We start from the raw sequence: 23,546 nt of genomic DNA, 5'->3' as shown, positions 1-23,546 counted from the left end.
GAAAGTGCAGCTACTAACCAGTGAAATGTAAATAGCTACTGATATAACTGTTAATGTCAGTTACCAGTTCCTGTTATTTAAATAACGGCAGGAAACTGGTTACTGGTAATTCAGCTGCCGACCTCAGCTACTGTACAGTGAAATGTGATCGGGATCTCCACTAACAGCAACATGGCAGTTATCAGTTCCACTAATTCAAACAGTTGCTGCAAATAACCAGTTATTGGAAAGTGCAGCTACTAACCAGTGAAATGTAAATGGCTACTGATATAACTGTTAATGTCAGTTACCAGTTCCTGTTATTTAAATAACAGCAGGAAACTGGTTACTGGTAATTCAGCTGCCGACCTCAGCTACTGTTCAGTGAAACGTTATCAGGATCTCCACTAACAGCGACATGGCAGTTATCAGTTCCACTAATTCAAACAGTTGCTGCAAATAACCAGTTATTGGAAAGTGCAGCTACTAACCAGTGAAATGTAAATGGCTACTGATATAACTGTTAATGTCAGTTACCAGTTCCTGTTATTTAAATAACAGCAGGAAACTGGTTACCGGTAATTCAGCTGCCGACCTCAGCTACTGTTCAGTGAAAAGTGATCGGGACCTCCATTAACAGCTACATGGCAGATACCAGTTCCACTAATTCAAACAGTTGCTGCAAATAACCAGTTATTGGAAAGTGCAGCTACTAACCAGTGAAATGTAAATGGCTACTGATATAACTGTTAATGTCAGTTACCAGTTCCTGTTATTTAAATAACAACAGGAAACTGGTTACTGGTAATTCAGCTGCCGACCTCAGCTACTGTACAGTGAAATGTGATTGGGATCTCCACTAACAGCGACATGGCAGTTATCAGTTCCACTAATTCAAACAGTTGCTGCAAATAACAGTTATTGGAAAGTGCAGCTACTAACCAGTGAAATGTAAATGGCTACTGATATAACTGTTAATGTCAGTTACCAGTTCCTGTTATTTAAATAACGGCAGGAAACTGGTTACTGGTAATTCAGCTGCCGACCTCAGCTACTGTACAGTGAAATGTGATCGGGATCTCCACTAATAGCGACATGGCAGTTATCAGTTCCACTAATTCAAACAGTTGCTGCAAATAACCAGTTATTGGAAAGTGCAGCTACTAACCAGTGAAATGTAAATGGCTACTGATATAACTGTTAATGTCAGTTACCAGTTCCTGTTATTTAAATAACAGCAGGAAACTGGTTACCGGTAATTCAGCTGCCGACCTCAGCTACTGTTCAGTGAAAAGTGATCGGGACCTCCATTAACAGCTACATGGCAGATACCAGTTCCACTAATTCAAACAGTTGCTGCAAATAACCAGTTATTGGAAAGTGCAGCTACTAACCAGTGAAATGTAAATGGCTACTGATATAACTGTTAATGTCAGTTACCAGTTCCTGTTATTTAAATAACAACAGGAAACTGGTTACTGGTAATTCAGCTGCCGACCTCAGCTACTGTACAGTGAAATGTGATCGGGATCTCCACTAACAGCGACATGGCAGTTATCAGTTCCACTAATTCAAACAGTTGCTGCAAATAACAGTTATTGGAAAGTGCAGCTACTAACCAGTGAAATGTAAATAGCTACTGATATAACTGTTAATGTCAGTTACCGGTTCCTGTTTTTTTTAATAACAGCAGGAAACTGGTTACTGGTAATTCAGCTGCCGACCTCAGCTACTGTACAGTGAAATGTGATCGGGATCTCCACTAACAGCGACATGGCAGTTATCAGTTCCACTAATTCAAACAGTTGCTGCAAATAACTAGTTATTGGAAAGTGCAGCTACTAACCAGTGAAATGTAAATGGCTACTGATATAACTGTTAATGTCAGTTACCAGTTCCTGTTATTTAAATAACAGCAGGAAACTGGTTACTGGTAATTCAGCTGCCGACCTCAGCTACTGTTCAGTGAAACGTTATCAGGATCTCCACTAACAGCGACATGGCAGTTATCAGTTCCACTAACCTAAACTGAACCTAACCTAACCTAACGTAACGTAACCTAACCTAACACAACATAACACTACCTAACACCCTAACTAACCTAACTTAACTTAACCTAAACTAACCTAACCTACACTAACCCAACCCAACCTATACTGAACTAACCTAACCTAACCTAACTTAACCTAACCTAACCTAAACTAACCCAACCCAACCTATACTGAACTAACCTAACCTAACTTAACCTAACCTAAACTAACTTAACCTAACCTAACGTAACCCAACCTAACCCAACTCAACTTAACGTAACCTAACCTAAACTAACTTAACCTAACCTAAACTGAACTGAACTAACCTAACCCAACCTAACACCCTAACTAACCTAACCTAACCTAAACTAACTTAACCTAACCTAAACTAACCTAACCTAACCTAACCTAAACTAACCTAACCTAAACTAACCTAACCTAAACTAACCCAACCTAACCTATACTGAACTAACCTAACTAACCTAAACTAACCCAACCCAACCTAACCTATACTGAACTAACCTAACCCAACCCAACCTAACTAACCTAACCTAACTTAACCTAACCTAACACAACATAACACTACCTAACACCCTAACTAACCTAACCTAACTTAACCTAACCTAAACTAACCTAACTTAACCTAAACTAACTTAACCTAACCTAAACTAACCCAACCCAACCTAACCTATACTGAACTAACCTAACCCAACCCAACCTAACTAACCTAACCTAACTTAACCTAAACTAACTTAACCTAACGTAACATAACCCAACCTAACCTAACTAACCTAACTTAACCTAACCTATACTGAACTGACCTAACTAACCTAACCCAACCTAAACTAACCTAACCTAACCCAACCTAACTAACCTAACCTAAACTTAACCTAACCTATACTGAACTAACCTAACGTAACCTAATCTAACCCAACCCAACTAACCTAACCTAACTTAAGCTAACCTAACCTATACTGAACTAACCTAACCTAACTAACCTAACATAACCTAACCTAACCTAAACTAACCTAACCTAACCCAACCTAAACTGAACTAACCTAAACTGAACTAACCCAACCTAACCTAATTATAGTTTCGAAGTATTCTAATAAAAGCGGGAACTCTAGTTATTTCTAGAACATTGTGCATTAATGTAACTTAGAATTTCGTTTCCTTACCCTTTTTAATGTTGCTTTTGTATTTCTCGTATACACTTCAGGAGATATTGTGCAGCGCACGGCATAGAGAACAAACTCAGATTTGTGCGTAGTCCAGAGAGTGCAATCTTTCCAGTCTTATTCCTTGTGTAAATTGTTGATCGGGGCAGTCAAGGCCTGTGATGATAACGATGGTAACTGCTGATTTAACCCAAGTTTTCGTAACAGGCAAGAGTGACGCTGCCTCGATGGGGAAGGCAAGAAGCACGTAGCGAGGATTGAAAATGGTACCGTACATTTCACACCTATACTGAAAAGTTCTTAATAAATAATGATTCCTAATGCATACAGTAATTACCATTCAATATGATATTATCGACTTACTACAAACATTATAGCTACTTTTATTACAATTATATATCTTCACGTATAAATGTTTATGTGGACATCCACCTCAAATGCTCATGCACGGTGAATATAAGAAATTATTGTTTTATTTGTTTAGAAAGAAACTCATTTCTAAACTTTATTATGTAATAAAGCGCATCCATGATACTCACTGTGAGATCCTCGATCATGACTTCCGGAACCACATTCTCGTCTCGCAACCACAGTTCGTGACACGTTCGAATGAAAATGTTGATCGCTCGAAGCCTAAGAACAAAAATGTAAAATGAGTTTAAAATATTAGTGAATATTACTGTTAAAATCTTCAAATTATTATCTTACATATGTAAACAAACTTTCAGTGGTACGTAATATGAGAGTGAGATTCATAAAGCTGATATCAAGTGACTCACATAAATACTAACTAAAATCTAAGATATTGTAGGTGCGTCATATTGTGATTTATTTAAATAGTATTAAAAATATATATTAAAATTAGCCGTCGATCACAATATAATATAATTAAAAGATTAAAATATCATTTTATGTTCCCTATCGAGTACTCGATTAACATGTGGAACATACACGACATGTTTCGGCTATATATAGCCATCTTCTGGTGTTATGTTATAAACTTTTCACTGAATTTCTGATTTTTTACTGATTTTTAATGATTTTTACAACGAATGAAGAAACAATATAAAGGACAAGAACATCATAGAAAAATGAAGACTAAAAATCATTAAAAATCAGTAAAAAATCAGAAATTCAGTGAAAAGTTTAAATACATAACACCTGATGATGGCTATATATAGCCGAAACATGTCGTGTATGTTCCACATGTAAATCGAGTACTCGATAGGGAACGTAAAATGATATTTTAATCTTTTAATTATATTATATTGTGATTGACGGCTAAATTTAATATATATTTTTAATACTATTTAACTAAAATCTGTTAACGATTCTCTCAAGCATCCATCTATTATGGACGGTTCCATTCACTGGAATGAGGACAATTCAGAAAGAGGAAAAATGCTTAACAATTTTGAAATTAATAACCCTATCGTTCAATACATTTGTTTTCAAAAGCCCCCCCAAAAAATTTCCTAATTTGCTCTCAATACTTTTGCGGCATTAAGCCACCTTCGCACTGCTCCTCTCTTTATCTACTTCTTAAATTCAACACGTGTTGGAGTCTACGACCATCCAGAAAGGACAATATTCCCTCTTTGAAATCTTCCACCTATCCTTAAACTTTCTCCTGACTAATACACCATTACGAAAATACTGAACTGCAATTCTTTAACAAATTTTACTAGTTTTCGATACTCTGAGACAAAAATTGTCCGTCTATGGAGCAGACACGTTAAATATGACACAGTATTAGCACGACTCAAAATGCAAATGGAAAACCTAATCTGTGTGTAAACTGGAGAATATTTTTCCAGAGATACCAGCATCGCTTGTATATTTCACGTGCACGTAAACATTAACACCTTAGATTCGAAGCCATCTTAAAATGGCCTTAATAAAATTGTCTGCCTTACAATATATATTACTGTTAATGCAAGACGTTATAGAGCATGAATGTTAGAATAGAGGACAGACTCACGCACGCACGCAAAGTCAAAGGTAATTTTGTTACACTTTCAGTTCTCAGTACAAAGCAATTAGTGCTTAATTTGTGACAGCCGAGGGACACATCACTCTCTCTTATGCACTATTTATCTTCTACAGAATCAATAAAATATATACATAGAGGAAGAAGATTCTTATGAATTGCTCTAAAAAAAGTGGAGACATTGTTTTCCGTAACCTACAATTATAGCCGCGGTGGTCTAGCGGTCAGAACGCTGGCCTTGTAATCCTGGGGGTCTCGGGTGCCCGAATTTATAACTTGTGTTGGGCAAGGCCGTGGTCTAGGCAACACGGAGTTTTCCTCCGTGGCATCCCAACAATTACTCCATTCACACACAGATGAAGGCAATGGCAAACCACTTCTGGATCATCTGCCAAGAACGTATATGAACAGGTCCCAGTCCGAGAAAAGGATGGAAGGATCCTGTTCATATGGACCTGTCGTCAGACAGAACTTTGAACCGATGTGGCCATCGTTAAATTCAATTCCCTGCTTCTATGTCTCTGCAATAAGGATCTAATCCACAACGACCACAAATGCCTTGTCAGTTACAAGTAAAAATGCCAATTTTAAATGCTTTGTATCACAGCCTCCTCTGAGACGCGCGTGTTGTAGTGCAACATTACAGAATATTCTTTAATTCAGAGAATAAAAATAATCAATTTGAAACCACAGAAATGCATGTCCATTGTAGTCTTGTGGGTGGTGATGCCACGAGGCCTTGAAGAAGATTATCCGTGTTCGAGAGGAATGTATTGCTTACAAATGGAGGTGATACACCAAACCCTGACTATGGAGGCAGTTAATTCCTGTTAAATATTGGTTATCACCAACAAGACTACAAAGCATTACAACCCAGAAGGCAACTGTCATGAGAACCTCAGATCTCGTATAAATATTTATTATCTTATCATAATCAAACCTATATTCATGTTAGTAAATGCTGTCACAAATTAAGCTGTAAACATTCCAATAAACTAGAGTAATATAAGATATTGTAGGTGCGTCATATTGTGATTTATTTAAATAGTACTAAAAATATATTAAAATTGGCCGTCAATCACAATATAAGATAATTAAAAGATTAAAATATCATTTTACGTTCCGTATCGAGTACTCGATTTAAAATGAAAACTAAAAATCATTAAAAATCAGTAATTCAGTTAAAAAGTTTATAACATAACACCTGATGACGGCTATATGATAGCCGAAACATGTCGTAAATGTTCCACATGTAAATCGAGTACTCGATACGGAACGTAAAATGATATTTTAATCTTTTAATTATCTTATATTGTGATTGACGGCCAATTTTAATATATTTTTAATACTATTTAGAGTAATATATTCATAACGGGTACCATAATGAGCTGCAATGAAAATACATCACGTAAAAGTAACATTATAATAACATCTTCCCTTCACACACACACACACACATATATATATATATATATATATATATATATATATATAGAATCTATGAACATTTGTGTGAAAATTATATTTCATATCTTGAGATTTAAACTAGATGTAGCGAGTTTAAAATCTCATTGCAACAGGCATAAAATATTCTAAAAGTCCACGATCCTAAACACGTATTTCACCGATTGAAATCTACTTGGACTGATATCTTACGTCTATCGAGTGTCTGTCTGCAAACAAAATAAAAAAAAAAGATTTTTTTTTGGGACATTTTTGTTATAAGTCTGATAATAAAATGTACATATTAATATATTCATCTGGTATAACACCTATAATATAACTACGGCTTTTTTAATTAAAATATTTCACAAAAACTGTCGGTCTTCCCTAACCTCAAACTTCAGCTGAAATTCTATACTATATATATATATATATATATATATATTGTATACCAATTGTATAATGTCTAAAAATTTAATTCATAATTATATAAGGAGTATGGGTGTATCTGAAACTGAATGTAATGTTTTAATACGCTATCGTTACACATCCTGATGTATTCTACTGTTGATATATTATCTTATAACTGAATAATGAAGTTCATTTAATTTAATATAACATCAAGTGTAATGACAAAGAATATATCAGAGCAAGGATTATCAGTCATTTGGAGGTCTGTGGCCACGATAACCATTTCTTATCAACCCACCGACATGTACGTATAGAAATTATGACATTTATTGAAAAGCCATACGAAATCCATAAACATTTATAAAATGTACTGAATATAGAGGGTGTGCGTGGTTTAAGCATTAGTTAACAAGTGGTTATTAATACAGAACACAACTGCAATCACAAACTCCTTTCTGGCTTCCGCTAGAACCTATGTGACTAACATACGCAGCGATCATTCAAGCCTGAGGTTAGATTAGGTACCAATCTCATTATTTTGATGCTGGATATAATAATTACTGCAAACATCTGTAAAAATATTAGATTTAAAGTAAACGAGAAATAACGTAATCAAAATGAACGCAGGAGAGCGAGAGGCAATGTACAGAAAGTTCAAACGAAAGCTTATGCATTATGAAATGGATTACTGACGAGAGAAAGGAACTACATCTGAAATAGCAGATATAATACCTCAATCAACTTGTTACTATTTAAAGTAGACGCAACGTAGAATGGGACATTCACACTGGAAAACTTGACGTACTTCCTTAAATCTTAGCAGCCCAGGAATTATATTCCAGATATCAGCGTGTCTAAAACTATCCGACAAAGATTATTCATGCCCATAGAATGATATAAATTTTCATACAGAGATAATGGTCTTATAGAATACTTAGGGCCACAATTACGAAACTTCATTCGAACCATCTTGATTTTTTTTTTTTAAAATTCCGGACTGCACATACGATTTTAGAAATACTAATCTCTGAACTAGAATGATTATATCAAATGTGTTGTCCTGCCCTAATACAGCGTCGACCTCCTACTTGAGACTTCCATAGACGTTAGGTCATTCACAGAATACATAAATTTTTTAGTTTAAATGAAGTGTTCCAAATAAGAATTTTTATATTTTCACATAGCATTTGTTGTCCCTGGAGAACTACAGCGAAAATGGAATTTAAGCCCTGAGATTGTAAATTACTGCAAATGATTTAATAAACCAATGATAAAAATGCTCCCTGTGTACTATTTTATTTCTAATGAGTCGTAGTTCCAAGCGGTTATGAAAACATTCGAAACGATGACTAACGGAGTTCAGAAAATCACCCTTTACGCAAAATAAGGTATGAAAACAGGGGAAAACAATTTATCGGCCAAACTATTTTAATTTTACAGCGCTCGTAAACTGATCCAGTGTTTTCGTCGTATTTAAACATTTCACATTTTGCGATTACTCTAAGAGATTAATTTCTTACTAAGATCATAGTTTACGTCACTGTGTACGTTAACTGTTGAGATTTTTTAAAAAAAATAACCTATGGATGGGGAGAAGGGGACAAAATATTCTTATAAATAGAAATAAATGATAAGGCGTGTCATTCCTACGAAAAGGTAAAAATATAACAAATTATAAGAATCAAAATTATACAGAAATGAAAGATTTAAGGGAACTGAAAAATTTTTTTACTCAAAATTGTATCACCCAGAACTATAATAAAACAAATATTTTTTAAGTACAAAAAAAGATTTTGATTTTGAACTTATAAATATATTCCTATATACAAAATTCTGTAAGCAATTATTATGTGAGAGGTTGAAACCACGTAGACGTTTTCAAGTGGGCGCCCCGAAACGGTCCCAGACATACCAAATATTACATATCAAAGACGATCAATAATTTTTATGAAAAAATTAATCAATTATAACTTACATCATGCAGATTCTGTATAGTACGTCCCAAATCTTCTGCCGTGTTGTTGAAGGATGTCGACGTCGAGGTTCGAATAAATTCGGGAGTGTTCTTCACCAGTGATCTGGGTAAAAAAGAATTGTTCAATAAATGATCACAAAATCTGTGAGGGAGTTAAGGAGAACACCCATAAAAATGTTGACCACTGAAGAGATCGGAGGGACCAGTTCGACTAATCCTGGGATCAGAATGGACCCCAAAGGCCCAACCCCCGAAGACAAATTACTATTAGCCATTCTCGAGTTATCGTACAGAAGAACGTGTGGTTTGTGAGGACATAGATAGATGGCAGCACGTTCTAAGCTGAAATCTGCGACAGATAACAACAAACTGAATACTGGTGGCAACCCTGTATGGGCCAAGATCATTGGATAAAGTCTGCTATACAAGGTCTGGGGAAATATTTCATGCTAAAACCCCAGGGGTGTCAAACCTAGTGGGAAAGCTCAAGAAGTTCAAGGCTTGGAGGTGGCCTAGCAGTGCGAGTGGCATGCCCAGGGTGGTCTAACGACCCAGGATGACGGAAGCGCTCCGGTTTCAAAGCCACGGATTTTGAATGTTCGGAGGGGAGGAGGGCATTCACTCATCTACATTGATATGAGTCACGAGAATAAAGCTGTTAAATAAACGTAATAATTATAACTATGACGAAATCTTTCAAAGACTTAAATTCACACGAAACTATTCACTTTTAGATTACAACCATTCAAATTCCTGAGGTCATATACAAAATTACAATCTATATTAAGATATTCACTAATTACTGTTATTATACACACTGAAACAAAATTAAAATTTCTGTTTTAAAGTCATTTTTTTAACAGGGACCAAAACTAGAATAATAAAACAAATCTCAGCTCATCTGAGACCTCCTTTCTTAACATTTTATTTATTATATATTAAATCTTGTCCGTCTAATCACAATAAATTCTTATTAAATATTAAAATATTTAAAATATATCAAATGATGTTCTTTATCGAAATATTCGATTTACATTAGACCATCATTTTTTCCACGACATGTTTCAGTTCCTAAAAGAACTATCTTCAGGTGAATATAATTATATAAAGATTCAAATTAATAATAACTTAAATACAATTTCTATATATTATTTTAGCGTACATTTTTATCAGACATCGTTTGATATGTGATACAAATGTACGCTAAAATAATATATAGAAATTGTATTTAAGTTATTATTAATTTGAATCTTTATATAATTATATTCACCTGAAGACTGTTCTTTTAGGAACTGAAACATGTCGTGGAAAAAATGATGGTCTAATGTAAATCGAATATTTCGATAAAGAACATCATTTGATATATTTTAAATGTTAATTATTGTAATATTTTAATATTTAATAAGAATTTATTGTGATTAGACGGGACAAGTTTTAAAATATAAATTTATATTTAAATTACACATACAAATGATGTACAGTTACCAAGATAATGAACAGAATGAAAAACATTTAGTTACATAAATTTTATTTTTCAACTGAAATTGAATTAATCATATCAGATATCAGTTTTGCTGACATACATTTATGTCAGATATTTAATTAAATGGATATATAAAAGTCACATGCACGAGTATATAACGATACGCACATAAAATGATAATTTTAATTAAACTTTATAGCCCGGAATAGATTCTAATATTCTCCGTCAAATCTTTACTACCTCTTTGTTTAGTAACCTCGCTGCATGCGTTAGAGTACGACATTGACTGGACACTGTAGCGCGGTGCTTCATGGTTAATAAATCCTGCATTTCAATTTCAGCCCCGAATTTCAAAATATTAAAGACAGATGACTGCCTCCTCCCACGTCGTACGTAATTCACAATAACCACACCATTTACGCTACGAAACAAATAACTGAGAAGACACTTTTTACCGTAACATTATAGAAACAAGGCAGTACAGAACCTCATGACTTACGCGGATTAGTTAGGGCACGTACCGAATGTGATATCCACGATTAATATCAATGCAAAGAGCAAAACATTGTTATAGACATACAATTGATTTTCCTAAAAATATTCTTCATATTAAAATCCACTGTGCCAGTCATTTACCATCAGCTGGCTGAATTTTCTTGCTAAAACTTTGTGTAACCCTGGAACTGGGACATTTAAGGCTATTAGAAACCAATGTCTGCCGCTGTGAAAGAGAACTGTTTCGCTGTGTAGTCGAATCCTCTCGTTAGATACTATATAATCGAAGCTATTGAAAATATTAATAATTTGTAGGTACAAGTATCTTTTATACGATTATTAAGTACCTTTGAGAAAAATTTAATGTCTCTAGTGGACGTTTTGAAGCTGTGTCCAGGTACTGAATAAGTTTCTACAGAAGCAGCAGCCTGCTCTGGATTCAGTTCCACCACCAACGGATTGGCCTCAACAGAAGAATCATTTGAGATATTAACGTCATATAATTTTTTTTACAAGATATAAACAGAATTTAAGAATTTATTTTTAAAAAACGACGACGACTGTTTGTGTAATATCATATTCGTTTCGAGGAACGAAATAACTCAAAGTCTCTCTTACTATTACAGTTTAAATGATTAAGAAAAGTCCTCACGAAACGCTGTTTTCTTTCGGACAACATTTCAATGTGAGATTGAAAAAAAAGTATTTCCAATTTGATATCTGAGATTTTGGATGTCATAAGAATATGGAACGCGATCTTCTGGATTACATTACAGCGCAGTCTACGTTAGGTTACCAATGTTCAGAGATAGAAGGCAATCGTCGTGCTAACGTAGCTTTATTACATTTATTGAAACGAATTTATCAATAACGTCGTAATCATTTTTCTATGCATTGCCAACAAAACAGCGCATGACAATTTTCATGTGTTTTTAGGATTTATGTGGTGGTACACTGGTAAAGAGAATTACTGTGGAATGACATTTCTTCCGACACGTCGTGCCACGTTCCACCCAAAGGAGACTGAGTGGTGTTGGCGATTTATAAACCTTAGTGACATTCTTATTTTCTCGGACCCTTATAAATGATTGGTGACTAGAAACAGAAATTTTAAAGAAAAAGGAAAACAGACAGGGAATTTCTTTATTAGTTCAGAAAACTGTTAGCTTCTCAAGAAGCCCTTTGCTCCGTAGCAGTGAGACGTGCGTCATCTTCGCAAGTGGATAATTACATGAAAGTTTCTGTTACGAAAGTAACTTGCTGGTAATGGAGCATCAAGATGATAAACTCCACGTCCATAAGTCACCTTCTAATTCAGTTATTTTTAATAGTTTCACGCACGTTATACAAAAATATTCCTCTTATATACACAAAAAATACTTGGGAGAGGTTAATTTCAGTCTCACACAATAATGCTAAGTAATAAATACCTAATTCTATGCAAGCCTGAAAGTAAGGTGGAGAAAGGTGGTAATATTCCAGATTAAGTTCAGTGAATTACTTACGTATGTAACTTACAGCCTTGGTACTTCAGAAATTCCTGTGAACGCTCTGTCCTTTTCCTTCTCCTTGTCAGTCAGTAAATCATATGGCCCCTCCTATTATTATTATTCAGTGTTCTGTCTTACGACTGGTCCATTGCTCCGCCCAAAAAGAGCTCTCCAGTTTTCCCTATTCTCAGCTTCTCGTTTAAATTCCTGGAACTTCATCTCCTGTACGGCAGCAAAATTATTTATTTAGTTCATTCATTCATTTCATTAGGATTTAAAAGCTGAGACTAGATATAATAAAAAATGATATATTTTTTCTGTCCGTGTAGCAAATGAATATCTTGAATTTAGGTTTATTCTACGGTGATAAATATATTTGCAGAACAGGTTGAACAAAGATCTTGAATCTCTCGCATAACGCCTAAAATTGTATTTTAAAGTCTTTTATTTCGAGACTTGTCGGAACAAAAGTTTCAAGGCTAATTTACACTAGTGGCTTTACGTGCAAGTTGCATCCTCAAAATTATAATTTGGATAGTAATTTTGAAAACAGAGTCACAGTGCATTCCTGTTGGATATTTCTGATTCTCAGTTTATTTCTCAGCTGTACAGGTTATGGGATAATGAGTACCTATAACGAGTTGAGGAGGAGGAGGATATGGAAGAAAGCGAATGTGTCCGATTTTAAGGCAACTGTCACAGGATTCAACTGGAAGGACTACGGAACTTCAAGAAAATATAAATACGTAAGAACAGTCTGACCTCAGGCAATTAAACCCAGAATCTTCAAACACAAATATAGAATAAAAGTACCAAATACTTAACAGTATTTGATTTATGATTTACGGAGTAAGATATTAAATATATAACATTTAATACTGCGACAGTTAGTAAGTAAAACAGTTATAGTAAGAGACAACTACAGTTCTAAGTTTGAAAAAAAAGTTAATGAAATACTAAGATTTCCATGTATCTGTGTCAATTCAGAAAAAATAATATCAAGTTATGGTAGGCGACATACAGAAAAATTACATTCTTTTATGTCCAAGAAGAACAAATTTTTAATAAGATGATAATGTTGCGTCATATTGTGTTGAGATATATACTTGTTCAATTTTATCAGTCTAAACACAATAAAATATTATTATTAAATATTAAAATATTATTACAATTAACATTTAAATATTTAAAATATATTAAAATGATGCTCTCAATCTAAATCGAGCATTTCGATGGAGAGCATCATTTTAATATATTTTAAATATTTAAATGTTAATTGTAATAATATTTTAATATTTAATAATAATATTTTATTGTGTTTAGACTGATAAAATTGAACAAGTAAAAATAAGGAACTCAAGTTTATCAATGTTTCAAGCCACTACTTTACTGTCCACATCTTTCTCCGACACACTGGTATCTCAAATTATTACATCTTCGTAAACCGCCTGTGAGTACGATGGCTATTGGTGGTCGGGAGTTTAAATTCATGAAGCCTCGTGGACCAAATTCAAATTTATTCTGGCATCACAGAAAAGATTTCTGCTGCACTGAGGATAACAATATCCAGGCAGATAAGACGTAAAATATTACCAAGCTTATTATCCCAGATTGAGAAGAAACATAGGAGCAATATTCCTATTAATCAGATATTAACAGACCTTAAATGGAACCTAACGAGGTGAATATATATTTAGAGACAGAATTATTTCACAGTAGAGTAAGAGTGTGATGATGAATCGTAAGTATATTGTTTACCATATGCGTGCAAGCTGTCAACCTTCATTATTTTCCCATCAGACTGCGCCCTGTCTTCCGTTGTTTTCTTAATTAAATTTTTGAGATGATAAACTTGCGTCATATTGTGATAAATATATATTTGTTTAAATCTTGTCCGTCTAATAACAATAAATTCTTATGAAATATTAAAATATTACAATAATTAACATTGAAAAATGATGGTCTAATGTAAATCGAATATTTCAATAAAGAACATCATTTGATATATTTTAAATATTTTAAATGTTAATTATTGTAATATATTAATATTTAATAAGAATTTATTGTGATTAGACGGACAAGATTTAAAATATATATTTATTATATCACAATATGACGCAACTTTACCATCTCATTTTATTTATTGTTATGGTTTGATGCTAACAAAATTGAAAAAAGTGTTTTCAATTTATTGATCTGTCGTGATAAGATTACAATACAAAATATTTTATTCTCTTGTAAAATGCGGTCATTAAAATAGTCTGACTTAAATGGAAACTGATATGGCACAACAATTTATTACGAAATCATGAAACGTCAAACTCGATAAAACTTCGTTCGTCCATTATCGAGCTATTTCATGTGGAAGGAATAACGCACGGCTTAGACGCACATAACACCACATAATTTGCCAAGAAAGATTAAAAGAAACCCCATGAACCTGGTCTCCAGGCTCAGATTTGAATGTAGGATCTCCCAAACATGAAGCAGGAATCATACTTGGCTGTGATACTTAATAATTCCTTGTTACGTCATCTCTCTCAGGTTTACATAATCCCCTCAGAACTTCATTTTTGGTATGTTCTTCCTTCACTGATATAAAGCAACAGTTAAGTAATGTGTAGGTAAAATATTTTAAGTACCAGTAGAGTTGACAGCACGTAAAGTTAATAAATGAAGGTGCCGAAAGCTCGTAAGACCTTAAATGCTCGTCAGTCAAACTCTTTGCATACCTGAACCTCAACTAATTTTCTCGAAACACCTTATTTACCTGGCCACCATTTCTTTCTCCTTCAAAGATGCGGCCCCTACGTTGCTGGCAGCAGTTGCCGCAGAGACGAAGTAATTTCTGTGAGTGCCAAAATATTTTTCCATCGATGGGAGCACTACCTGTAAAAGAAGATGAACAATTTATATTTATGAGATGGTAAAGTTGAGTCATATCGTGATATAATAAATATATATTTTAAATCTTCTTATTAAATATTAAAATATTTAAAATTTATCAAATGATGTTCTTTATCGAAATATTCGATTTACATTAGACCATCATTTTTTCCACGACATGTTTCAGTTCCTAAAAGAACTATCTTCAGGTGAATATAATTATATAAAGATTCAAATTAATAATAACTTAAATACAATTTCTATATATTATTTTAGCGTACATTTTTATCAGACATTTTTCTGTCCGTGTAGCACCTGAATATCTTGAATTTAGGTTTATTCTACGGTGATAAATATATTTGCAGAACAGGTTGAACAAAGATCTTGAATCTCTCGCATAACGCCTAAAATTGTATTTTAAAGTCTTTTATTTCGAGACTTGTCGGAACAAAAGTTTCAAGGCTAATTTACACTAGTGGCTTTACGTGCAAGTTGCATCCTCAAAATTATAATTTGGATAGTAATTTTGAAAACACAGTCACAGTGCATTCCTGTTGGATATTTCTGATTCTCAGTTTATTTCTCAGCTGTACAGGTTATGGGATAATGAGTACCTATAACGAGTCGAGGAGGAGGAGGATATGGAAGAAAGCGAATGTGGCCGATTTTAAGGCAACTGTCACAGGATTCAACTGGATGGACTACGGAACTTCAAGAAAATATAAATACGTAAGAACAGTCTGACCTCAGGCAATTAAACCCAGAATCTTCAAACACAAATATAGAATAAAAGTACCAAATACTTAACAGTATTTGATTTATGATTTACGGAGTAAGATATTAAATATATAACATTTAATACTGCGACAGTTAGTAAATAAAACAGTTATAGTAAGAGACAACTACAGTTCTAAGTTTGAAAAAAAAGTTAATGAAATACCAAGATTCCCATGTATCTGTGTCAATTCAGAAAAAATAATATCAAGTTATGGTAGGCGACATACAGAAAAATTACATTCTTTTATGTCCAAGAAGAACAAATTTTTAATAAAAATAATGAAATGAGATGATAATGTTGCGTCATATTGTGTTGAGATATATACTTGTTCAATTTTATCAGTCTAAACACAATAAAATATTATTATTAAATATTAAAATATTATTACAATTAACATTTAAATATTTAAAATATAATAAAATGATGCTCTCAATCTAAATCGAGCATTTCGATGGAGAGCATCATTTTAATATATTTTAAATATTTAAATGTTAATTGTAATAATATTTTAATATTTAATAATAATATTTTATTGTGTTTAGACTGATAAAATTGAACAAGTAAAAATAAGGAACTCAAGTTTATCAATGTTTCAAGCCACTACTTTACTGTCCACATCTTTCTCCGACACACTGGTATCTCAAATTATTACATCTTCGTAAACCGCCTGTGAGTACGATGGCTATTGGTGGTCGGGAGTTTAAATTCATGAAGCCTCGTGGACCAAATTCAAATTTATTCTGGCATCACAGAAAAGATTTCTGCTGCACTGAGGATAACAATATCCAGGCAGATAAGACGTAAAATATTACCAAGCTTATTATCCCAGATTGAGAAGAAACATAGGAGCAATATTCCTATTAATCAGATATTAACAAACCTTAAATGGAACCTAACGAGGTGAATATATATTTAGAGACAGAATTATTTCACAGTAGAGTAAGAGTGTGATGATGAATCGTAAGTATATTGTTTACCATATGCGTGCAAGCTGTCAACCTTCATTATTTTCCCATCAGACTGCGCCCTGTCTTCCGTTGTTTTCTTAATTAAATTTTTGAGATGATAAACTTGCGTCATATTGTGATAAATATATATTTGTTTAAATCTTGTCCGTCTAATAACAATAAATTCTTATGAAATATTAAAATATTACAATAATTAACATTGAAAAATGATGGTCTAATGTAAATCGAATATTTCAATAAAGAACATCATTTGATATATTTTAAATATTTTAAATGTTAATTATTGTAATATATTAATATTTAATAAGAATTTATTGTGATTAGACGGACAAGATTTAAAATATATATTTATTATATCACAATATGACGCAACTTTACCATCTCATTTTATTTATTGTTATGGTTTGATGCTAACAAAATTGAAGAAAGCGTTTTCAATTTATTGATCTGTCGTGATAAGATTACAATACAAAATATTTTATTCTCTTGTAAAATGCGGTCATTAAAATGGTCTGACTTAAATGGAAACTGCTATGGCACAACAATTTATTACGAAATCATGAAACGTCAAACTCGATAAAACTTCGTTCGTCCATTATCGAGCTATTTCATGTGGAAGGAATAACGCACGGCTTAGACGCACATAACACCACATAATTTGCCAAGAAAGATTAAAAGAAACCCCATGAACCTCGTCTCCAGGCTCAGATTTGAATGTAGGATCTCCCAAACATGAAGCAGGAATCATATTTGGCTGTGATACTTAATAATTCCTTGTTACGTCATCTCTCTCAGGTTTACATAATCCCCTCAGAACTTCATTTTTGGTATGTTCTTCCTTCACTGATATAAAGCAACAGTTAAGTAATGTGTAGGTAAAATATTTTAAGTACCAGTAGAGTTGACCGCACGTAAAGTTAATAAATGAAGGTGCCGAAAGCTCGTAAGACCTTAAATGCTCGTCAGTCAAACTCTTTGCATACCTGAACCTCAACTAATTTTCTCGAAACACCTTATTTACCTGGCCACCATTTCTTTCTCCTTCAAAGATGCGGCCCCTACATTGCTGGCAGCAGTTGCCGCAGAGACGAAGTAATTTCTGTGAGTGCCAAAATATTTTTCCATCGATGGGAGCACTACCTGTAAAAGAAGATGAACAATTTATATTTATGAGATGGTAAAGTTGCGTCATATTGTGATATAATAAATATATATTTTAAATCTTGTCCTGTCTAATCACAATAAATTCTTATTAAATATTAAAATATTTAAAATATATCAAATGATGTTCTTTATCGAAATATTCGATTTACATTAGACCATCATTTTTTCCACGACATGTTTCAGTTCCTAAAAGAACTATCTTCAGGTGAATATAATTATATAAAGATTCAAATCAATAATAACTTAAATACAATTTCTATATATTATTTTAGCGTACATTTTTATCAGATTTTTATCAGACATCGAAAGATGTTCTTTTCCAGATTTATTCCATTTTAATAATATACTCGATGTTGTTCTGTGTATGTACATCATGTTCGATATGACTTTATTCACCTGAAGATAGTTCCTTTAGGAACTGAAACATGTCGTGGAAAAAATGATGGTCTAATGTAAATCGAATATTTCGATAAAGAACATCATTTGATATATTTTGAATGTTAATTATTGTAATATTTTAATATTTAATAAGAATTTATTGTGATTAGACGGGACAAGTTTTAAAATATAAATTTATATTTAAATTACACATACAAATGATGTACAGTTACCAAGATAATGAACAGAATGAAAAACATTTAGTTACATAAATTTTATTTTTCAACTGAAATTGAATTAATCATATCAGATATCAGTTTTGCTGACATACATTTATGTCAGATATTTAATTAAATGGATATATAAAAGTCACATGCACGAGTATATAACGATACGCACATAAAATGATAATTTTAATTAAACTTTATAGCCCGGAATAGATTCTAATATTCTCCGTCAAATCTTTACTACCTCTTTGTTTAGTAACCTCGCTGCATGCGTTAGAGTACGACATTGACTGGACACTGTAGCGCGGTGCTTCATGGTTAATAAATCCTGCATTTCAATTTCAGCCCCGAATTTCAAAATATTAAAGACAGATGACTGCCTCCTCCCACGTCGTACGTAATTCACAATAACCACACCATTTACGCTACGAAACAAATAACTGAGAAGACACTTTTTACCGTAACATTATAGAAACAAGGCAGTACAGAACCTCATGACTTACGCGGATTAGTTAGGGCACGTACCGAATGTGATATCCACGATTAATATCAATGCAAAGAGCAAAACATTGTTATAGACATACAATTGATTTTCCTAAAAATATTCTTCATATTAAAATCCACTGTGCCAGTCATTTACCATCAGCTGGCTGAATTTTCTTGCTAAAACTTTGTGTAACCCTGGAACTGGGACATTTAAGGCTATTAGAAACCAATGTCTGCCGCTGTGAAAGAGAACTGTTTCGCTGTGTAGTCGAATCCTCTCGTTAGATACTATATAATCGAAGCTATTGAAAATATTAATAATTTGTAGGTACAAGTATCTTTTATACGATTATTAAGTACCTTTGAGAAAAATTTAATGTCTCTAGTGGACGTTTTGAAGCTGTGTCCAGGTACTGAATAAGTTTCTACAGAAGCAGCAGCCTGCTCTGGATTCAGTTCCACCACCAACGGATTGGCCTCAACAGAAGAATCATTTGAGATATTAACGTCATATAATTTTTTTTACAAGATATAAACAGAATTTAAGAATTTATTTTTAAAAAACGACGACGACTGTTTGTGTAATATCATATTCGTTTCGAGGAACGAAATAACTCAAAGTCTCTCTTACTATTACAGTTTAAATGATTAAGAAAAGTCCTCACGAAACGCTGTTTTCTTTCGGACAACATTTCAATGTGAGATTGAAAAAAAAGTATTTCCAATTTGATATCTGAGATTTTGGATGTCATAAGAATATGGAACGCGATCTTCTGGATTACATTACAGCGCAGTCTACGTTAGGTTACCAATGTTCAGAGATAGAAGGCAATCGTCGTGCTAACGTAGCTTTATTACATTTATTGAAACGAATTTATCAATAACGTCGTAATCATTTTTCTATGCATTGCCAACAAAACAGCGCATGACAATTTTCATGTGTTTTTAGGATTTATGTGGTGGTACACTGGTAAAGAGAATTACTGTGGAATGACATTTCTTCCGACACGTCGTGCCACGTTCCACCCAAAGGAGACTGAGTGGTGTTGGCGATTTATAAACCTTAGTGACATTCTTATTTTCTCGGACCCTTATAAATGATTGGTGACTAGAAACAGAAATTTTAAAGAAAAAGGAAAACAGACAGGGAATTTCTTTATTAGTTCAGAAAACTGTTAGCTTCTCAAGAAGCCCTTTCTCCGTAGCAGTGAGACGTGCGTCATCTTCGCAAGTGGATAATTACATGAAAGTTTCTGTTACGAAAGTAACTTGCTGGTAATGGAGCATCAAGATGATAAACTCCACGTCCATAAGTCACCTTCTAATTCAGTTATTTTTAATAGTTTCACGCACGTTATACAAAAATATTAATTTTCGACAAAAATATTCCTCTTATATACACAAAAAATACTTGGGAGAGGTTAATTTCAGTCTCACACAATAATTCTAAGTAATAAATACCTAATTCTATGCAAGCCTGAAAGTAAGGTGGAGAAAGGTGGTAATATTCCAGATTAAGTTCAGTGAATTACTTACGTATGTAACTTACAGCCTTGGTACTTCAGAAATTCCTGTGAACGCTCTGTCCTTTTCCTTCTCCTTGTCAGTCAGTAAATCATACGGCCCCTCCTATTATTATTATTCAGTGTTCTGTCTTACGACTGGTCCATTGCTCCGCCCAAAAAGAGCTCTCCAGTTTTCCCTATTCTCAGCTTCTCGTTTAAATTCCTGGAACTTCATCTCCTGTACGGCAGCAAAATTATTTATTTAGTTCATGCATTCATTTCATTAGGATTTAAAAGCTGAGACTAGATATAATAAAAAATGATATATTTTTTCTGTCCGTGTAGCAAATGAATATCTTGAATTTAGGTTTATTCTACGGTGATAAATATATTTGCAGAACAGGTTGAACAAAGATCTTGAATCTCTCGCATAATGCCTAAAATTTTATTTAAAGTCTTTTATTTCGAGACTTGTCGGAACAAAAGTTTCAAGGCTAATTTACACTAGTGGCTTTACGTGCAAGTTGCATCCTCAAAATTATAATTTGGATAGTAATTTTGAAAATAGAGTCACAGTGCATTCCTGTTGGATATTTCTGATTCTCAGTTTATTTCTCAGCTGTAAAGGTTATGGGATAATGAGTACCTATAACGAGTTGAGGAGGAGGAGGATATGGAAGAAAGCGAATGTGGCCGATTTTAAGGCAACTGTCACAGGATTCAACTGGAAGGATTACGGAACTTCAAGAAAATATAAATACGTAAGAACAGTCTGACCTCAGGCAATTAAACCCAGAAGTACCAAATACTTAACAGTATTTGATTCATGATTTACGGAGTAAGATATTAAATATATAACATTTAATACTGCGACAGTTAGTAAATAAAACAGTTATAGTAAGAGACAACTACAGTTCTAAGTTTGAAAAAAAAGTTAATGAAATACTAAGATTTCCATGTATCTGTGTCAATTCAGAAAAAATAATATCAAGTTATGGTAGGCGACATACAGAAAAATTACATTCTTTTATGTCCAAGAAGAACAAATTTTTAATAAAAATAATGAAATGAGATGATAATGTTGCGTCATATTGTGTTGAGATATATACTTGTTCAATTTTATCAGTCTAAACACAATAAAATATTATTATTAAATATTAAAATATTATTACAATTAACATTTAAATATTTAAAATATATTAAAATGATGCTCTCAATCTAAATCGAGCATTTCGATGGAGAGCATCATTTTAATATATTTTAAATATTTAAATGTTAATTGTAATAATATTTTAATATTTAATAATAATATTTTATTGTGTTTAGACTGATAAAATTGAACAAGTAAAAATAAGGAACTCAAGTTTATCAATGTTTCAAGCCACTACTTTACTGTCCACATCTTTCTCCGACACACTGGTATCTCAAATTATTATATCTTCGTAAACCGCCTGTGAGTACGATGGCTATTGGTGGTCGGGAGTTTAAATTCATGAAGCCTCGTGGACCAAATTCAAATTTATTCTGGCATCACAGAAAAGAATTCTGCTGCACTGAGGATAACAATATCCAGGCAGATAAGACGTAAAATATTACCAAGCTTATTATCCCAGATTGAGAAGAAACATAGGAGTAATATTCCTATTAATCAGATATTAACAAACCTTAAATGGAACCTAACGAGGTGAATATATATTTAGAGACAGAATTATTTCACAGTAGAGTAAGAGTGTGATGATGAATCGTAAGTATATTGTTTACCATATGCGTGCAAGCTGTCAACCTTCATTATTTTCCCATCAGACTGCGCCCTGTCTTCCGTTGTTTTCTTAATTAAATTTTTGAGATGATAAACTTGCGTCATATTGTGATAAATATATATTTGTTTAAATCTTGTCCGTCTAATAACAATAAATTCTTATGAAATATTAAAATATTACAATAATTAACATTGAAGAATGATGGTCTAATGTAAATCGAATATTTCAATAAAGAACATCATTTGATATATTTTAAATGTTAATTATTGTAATATATTAATATTTAATAAGAATTTATTGTGATTAGACGGACAAGATTTAAAATATATATTTATTATATCACAATATGACGCAACTTTACCATCTCATTTTATTTATTGTTATGGTTTGATGCTAACAAAATTGAAGAAAGTGTTTTCAATTTATTGATCTGTCGTGATAAGATTACAATACAAAATATTTTATTCTCTTGTAAAATGCGGTCATTAAAATGGTCTGACTTAAATGGAAACTGATATGGCACAACAATTTATTACGAAATCATGAAACGTCAAACTCGATAAAACTTTGTTCGTCCATTATCGAGCTATTTCATGTGGAAGGAATAACGCACGGCTTAGACGCACATAACACCACATAATTTGCCAAGAAAGATTAAAAGAAACCCCATGAACCTGGTCTCTAGGCTCAGATTTGAATGTAGGATCTCCCAAACATGAAGCAGGAATCATACTTGGCTGTGATACTTAATAATTCCTTGTTACGTCATCTCTCTCAGGTTTACATAATCCCCTCAGAACTTCATTTTTGGTATGTTCTTCCTTCACTGATATAAAGCAACAGTTAAGTAATGTGTAGGTAAAATATTTTAAGTACCAGTAGAGTTGACCGCACGTAAAGTTAATAAATGAAGGTGCCGA

The 23,546-nt window shown here is 33.1% G+C and overlaps 1 protein-coding gene across 15 annotated transcripts in view; it reads right to left on the bottom strand.

Annotated features, from left to right (window-relative positions):
• Nucleotides 1–23,546, bottom strand: part of LOC147871876 (uncharacterized) — a 48,419-nt gene that overhangs the window by 9,104 nt on the left and 15,769 nt on the right. For 10 of the 15 annotated variants that reach the window (XR_015538226.1, XR_015538225.1, XR_015538227.1 and 7 more), the window contains 4 exons: nucleotides 18,128–18,246; nucleotides 15,245–15,363; nucleotides 9,007–9,109; nucleotides 3,727–3,820 (listed from right to left, as the gene is read on the bottom strand). Coding sequence is in view for 8 of the 15 variants with exons in the window: in XM_087359954.1 (XP_087216080.1) it covers nucleotides 3,727–3,820; nucleotides 9,007–9,109; nucleotides 15,245–15,363; nucleotides 18,128–18,246 (435 nt within the window). In the remaining 7 variants the exon portion in view is untranslated. Of the gene's footprint in view, nucleotides 1–3,187; nucleotides 3,477–3,726; nucleotides 3,821–9,006; nucleotides 9,110–15,244; nucleotides 15,364–18,127; nucleotides 18,247–23,546 lie in introns of those variants that run through there. The other 5 variants (XR_015538222.1, XR_015538224.1, XR_015538221.1 and 2 more) reach the window with 2 other exon arrangements.

This window comes from Zootermopsis nevadensis, unplaced genomic scaffold (assembly GCF_977971745.1).
Source record: "Zootermopsis nevadensis isolate Lab colony 2312 unplaced genomic scaffold, Znev_1.0 Znev_ptg000037l, whole genome shotgun sequence".
Classification (NCBI taxonomy): Eukaryota; Metazoa; Arthropoda; class Insecta; order Blattodea; family Termopsidae; genus Zootermopsis; species Zootermopsis nevadensis.
The sequence above is the reverse complement of the archived record's forward strand: the minus strand, read 5'-3'. Positions and strand labels throughout refer to the sequence as shown.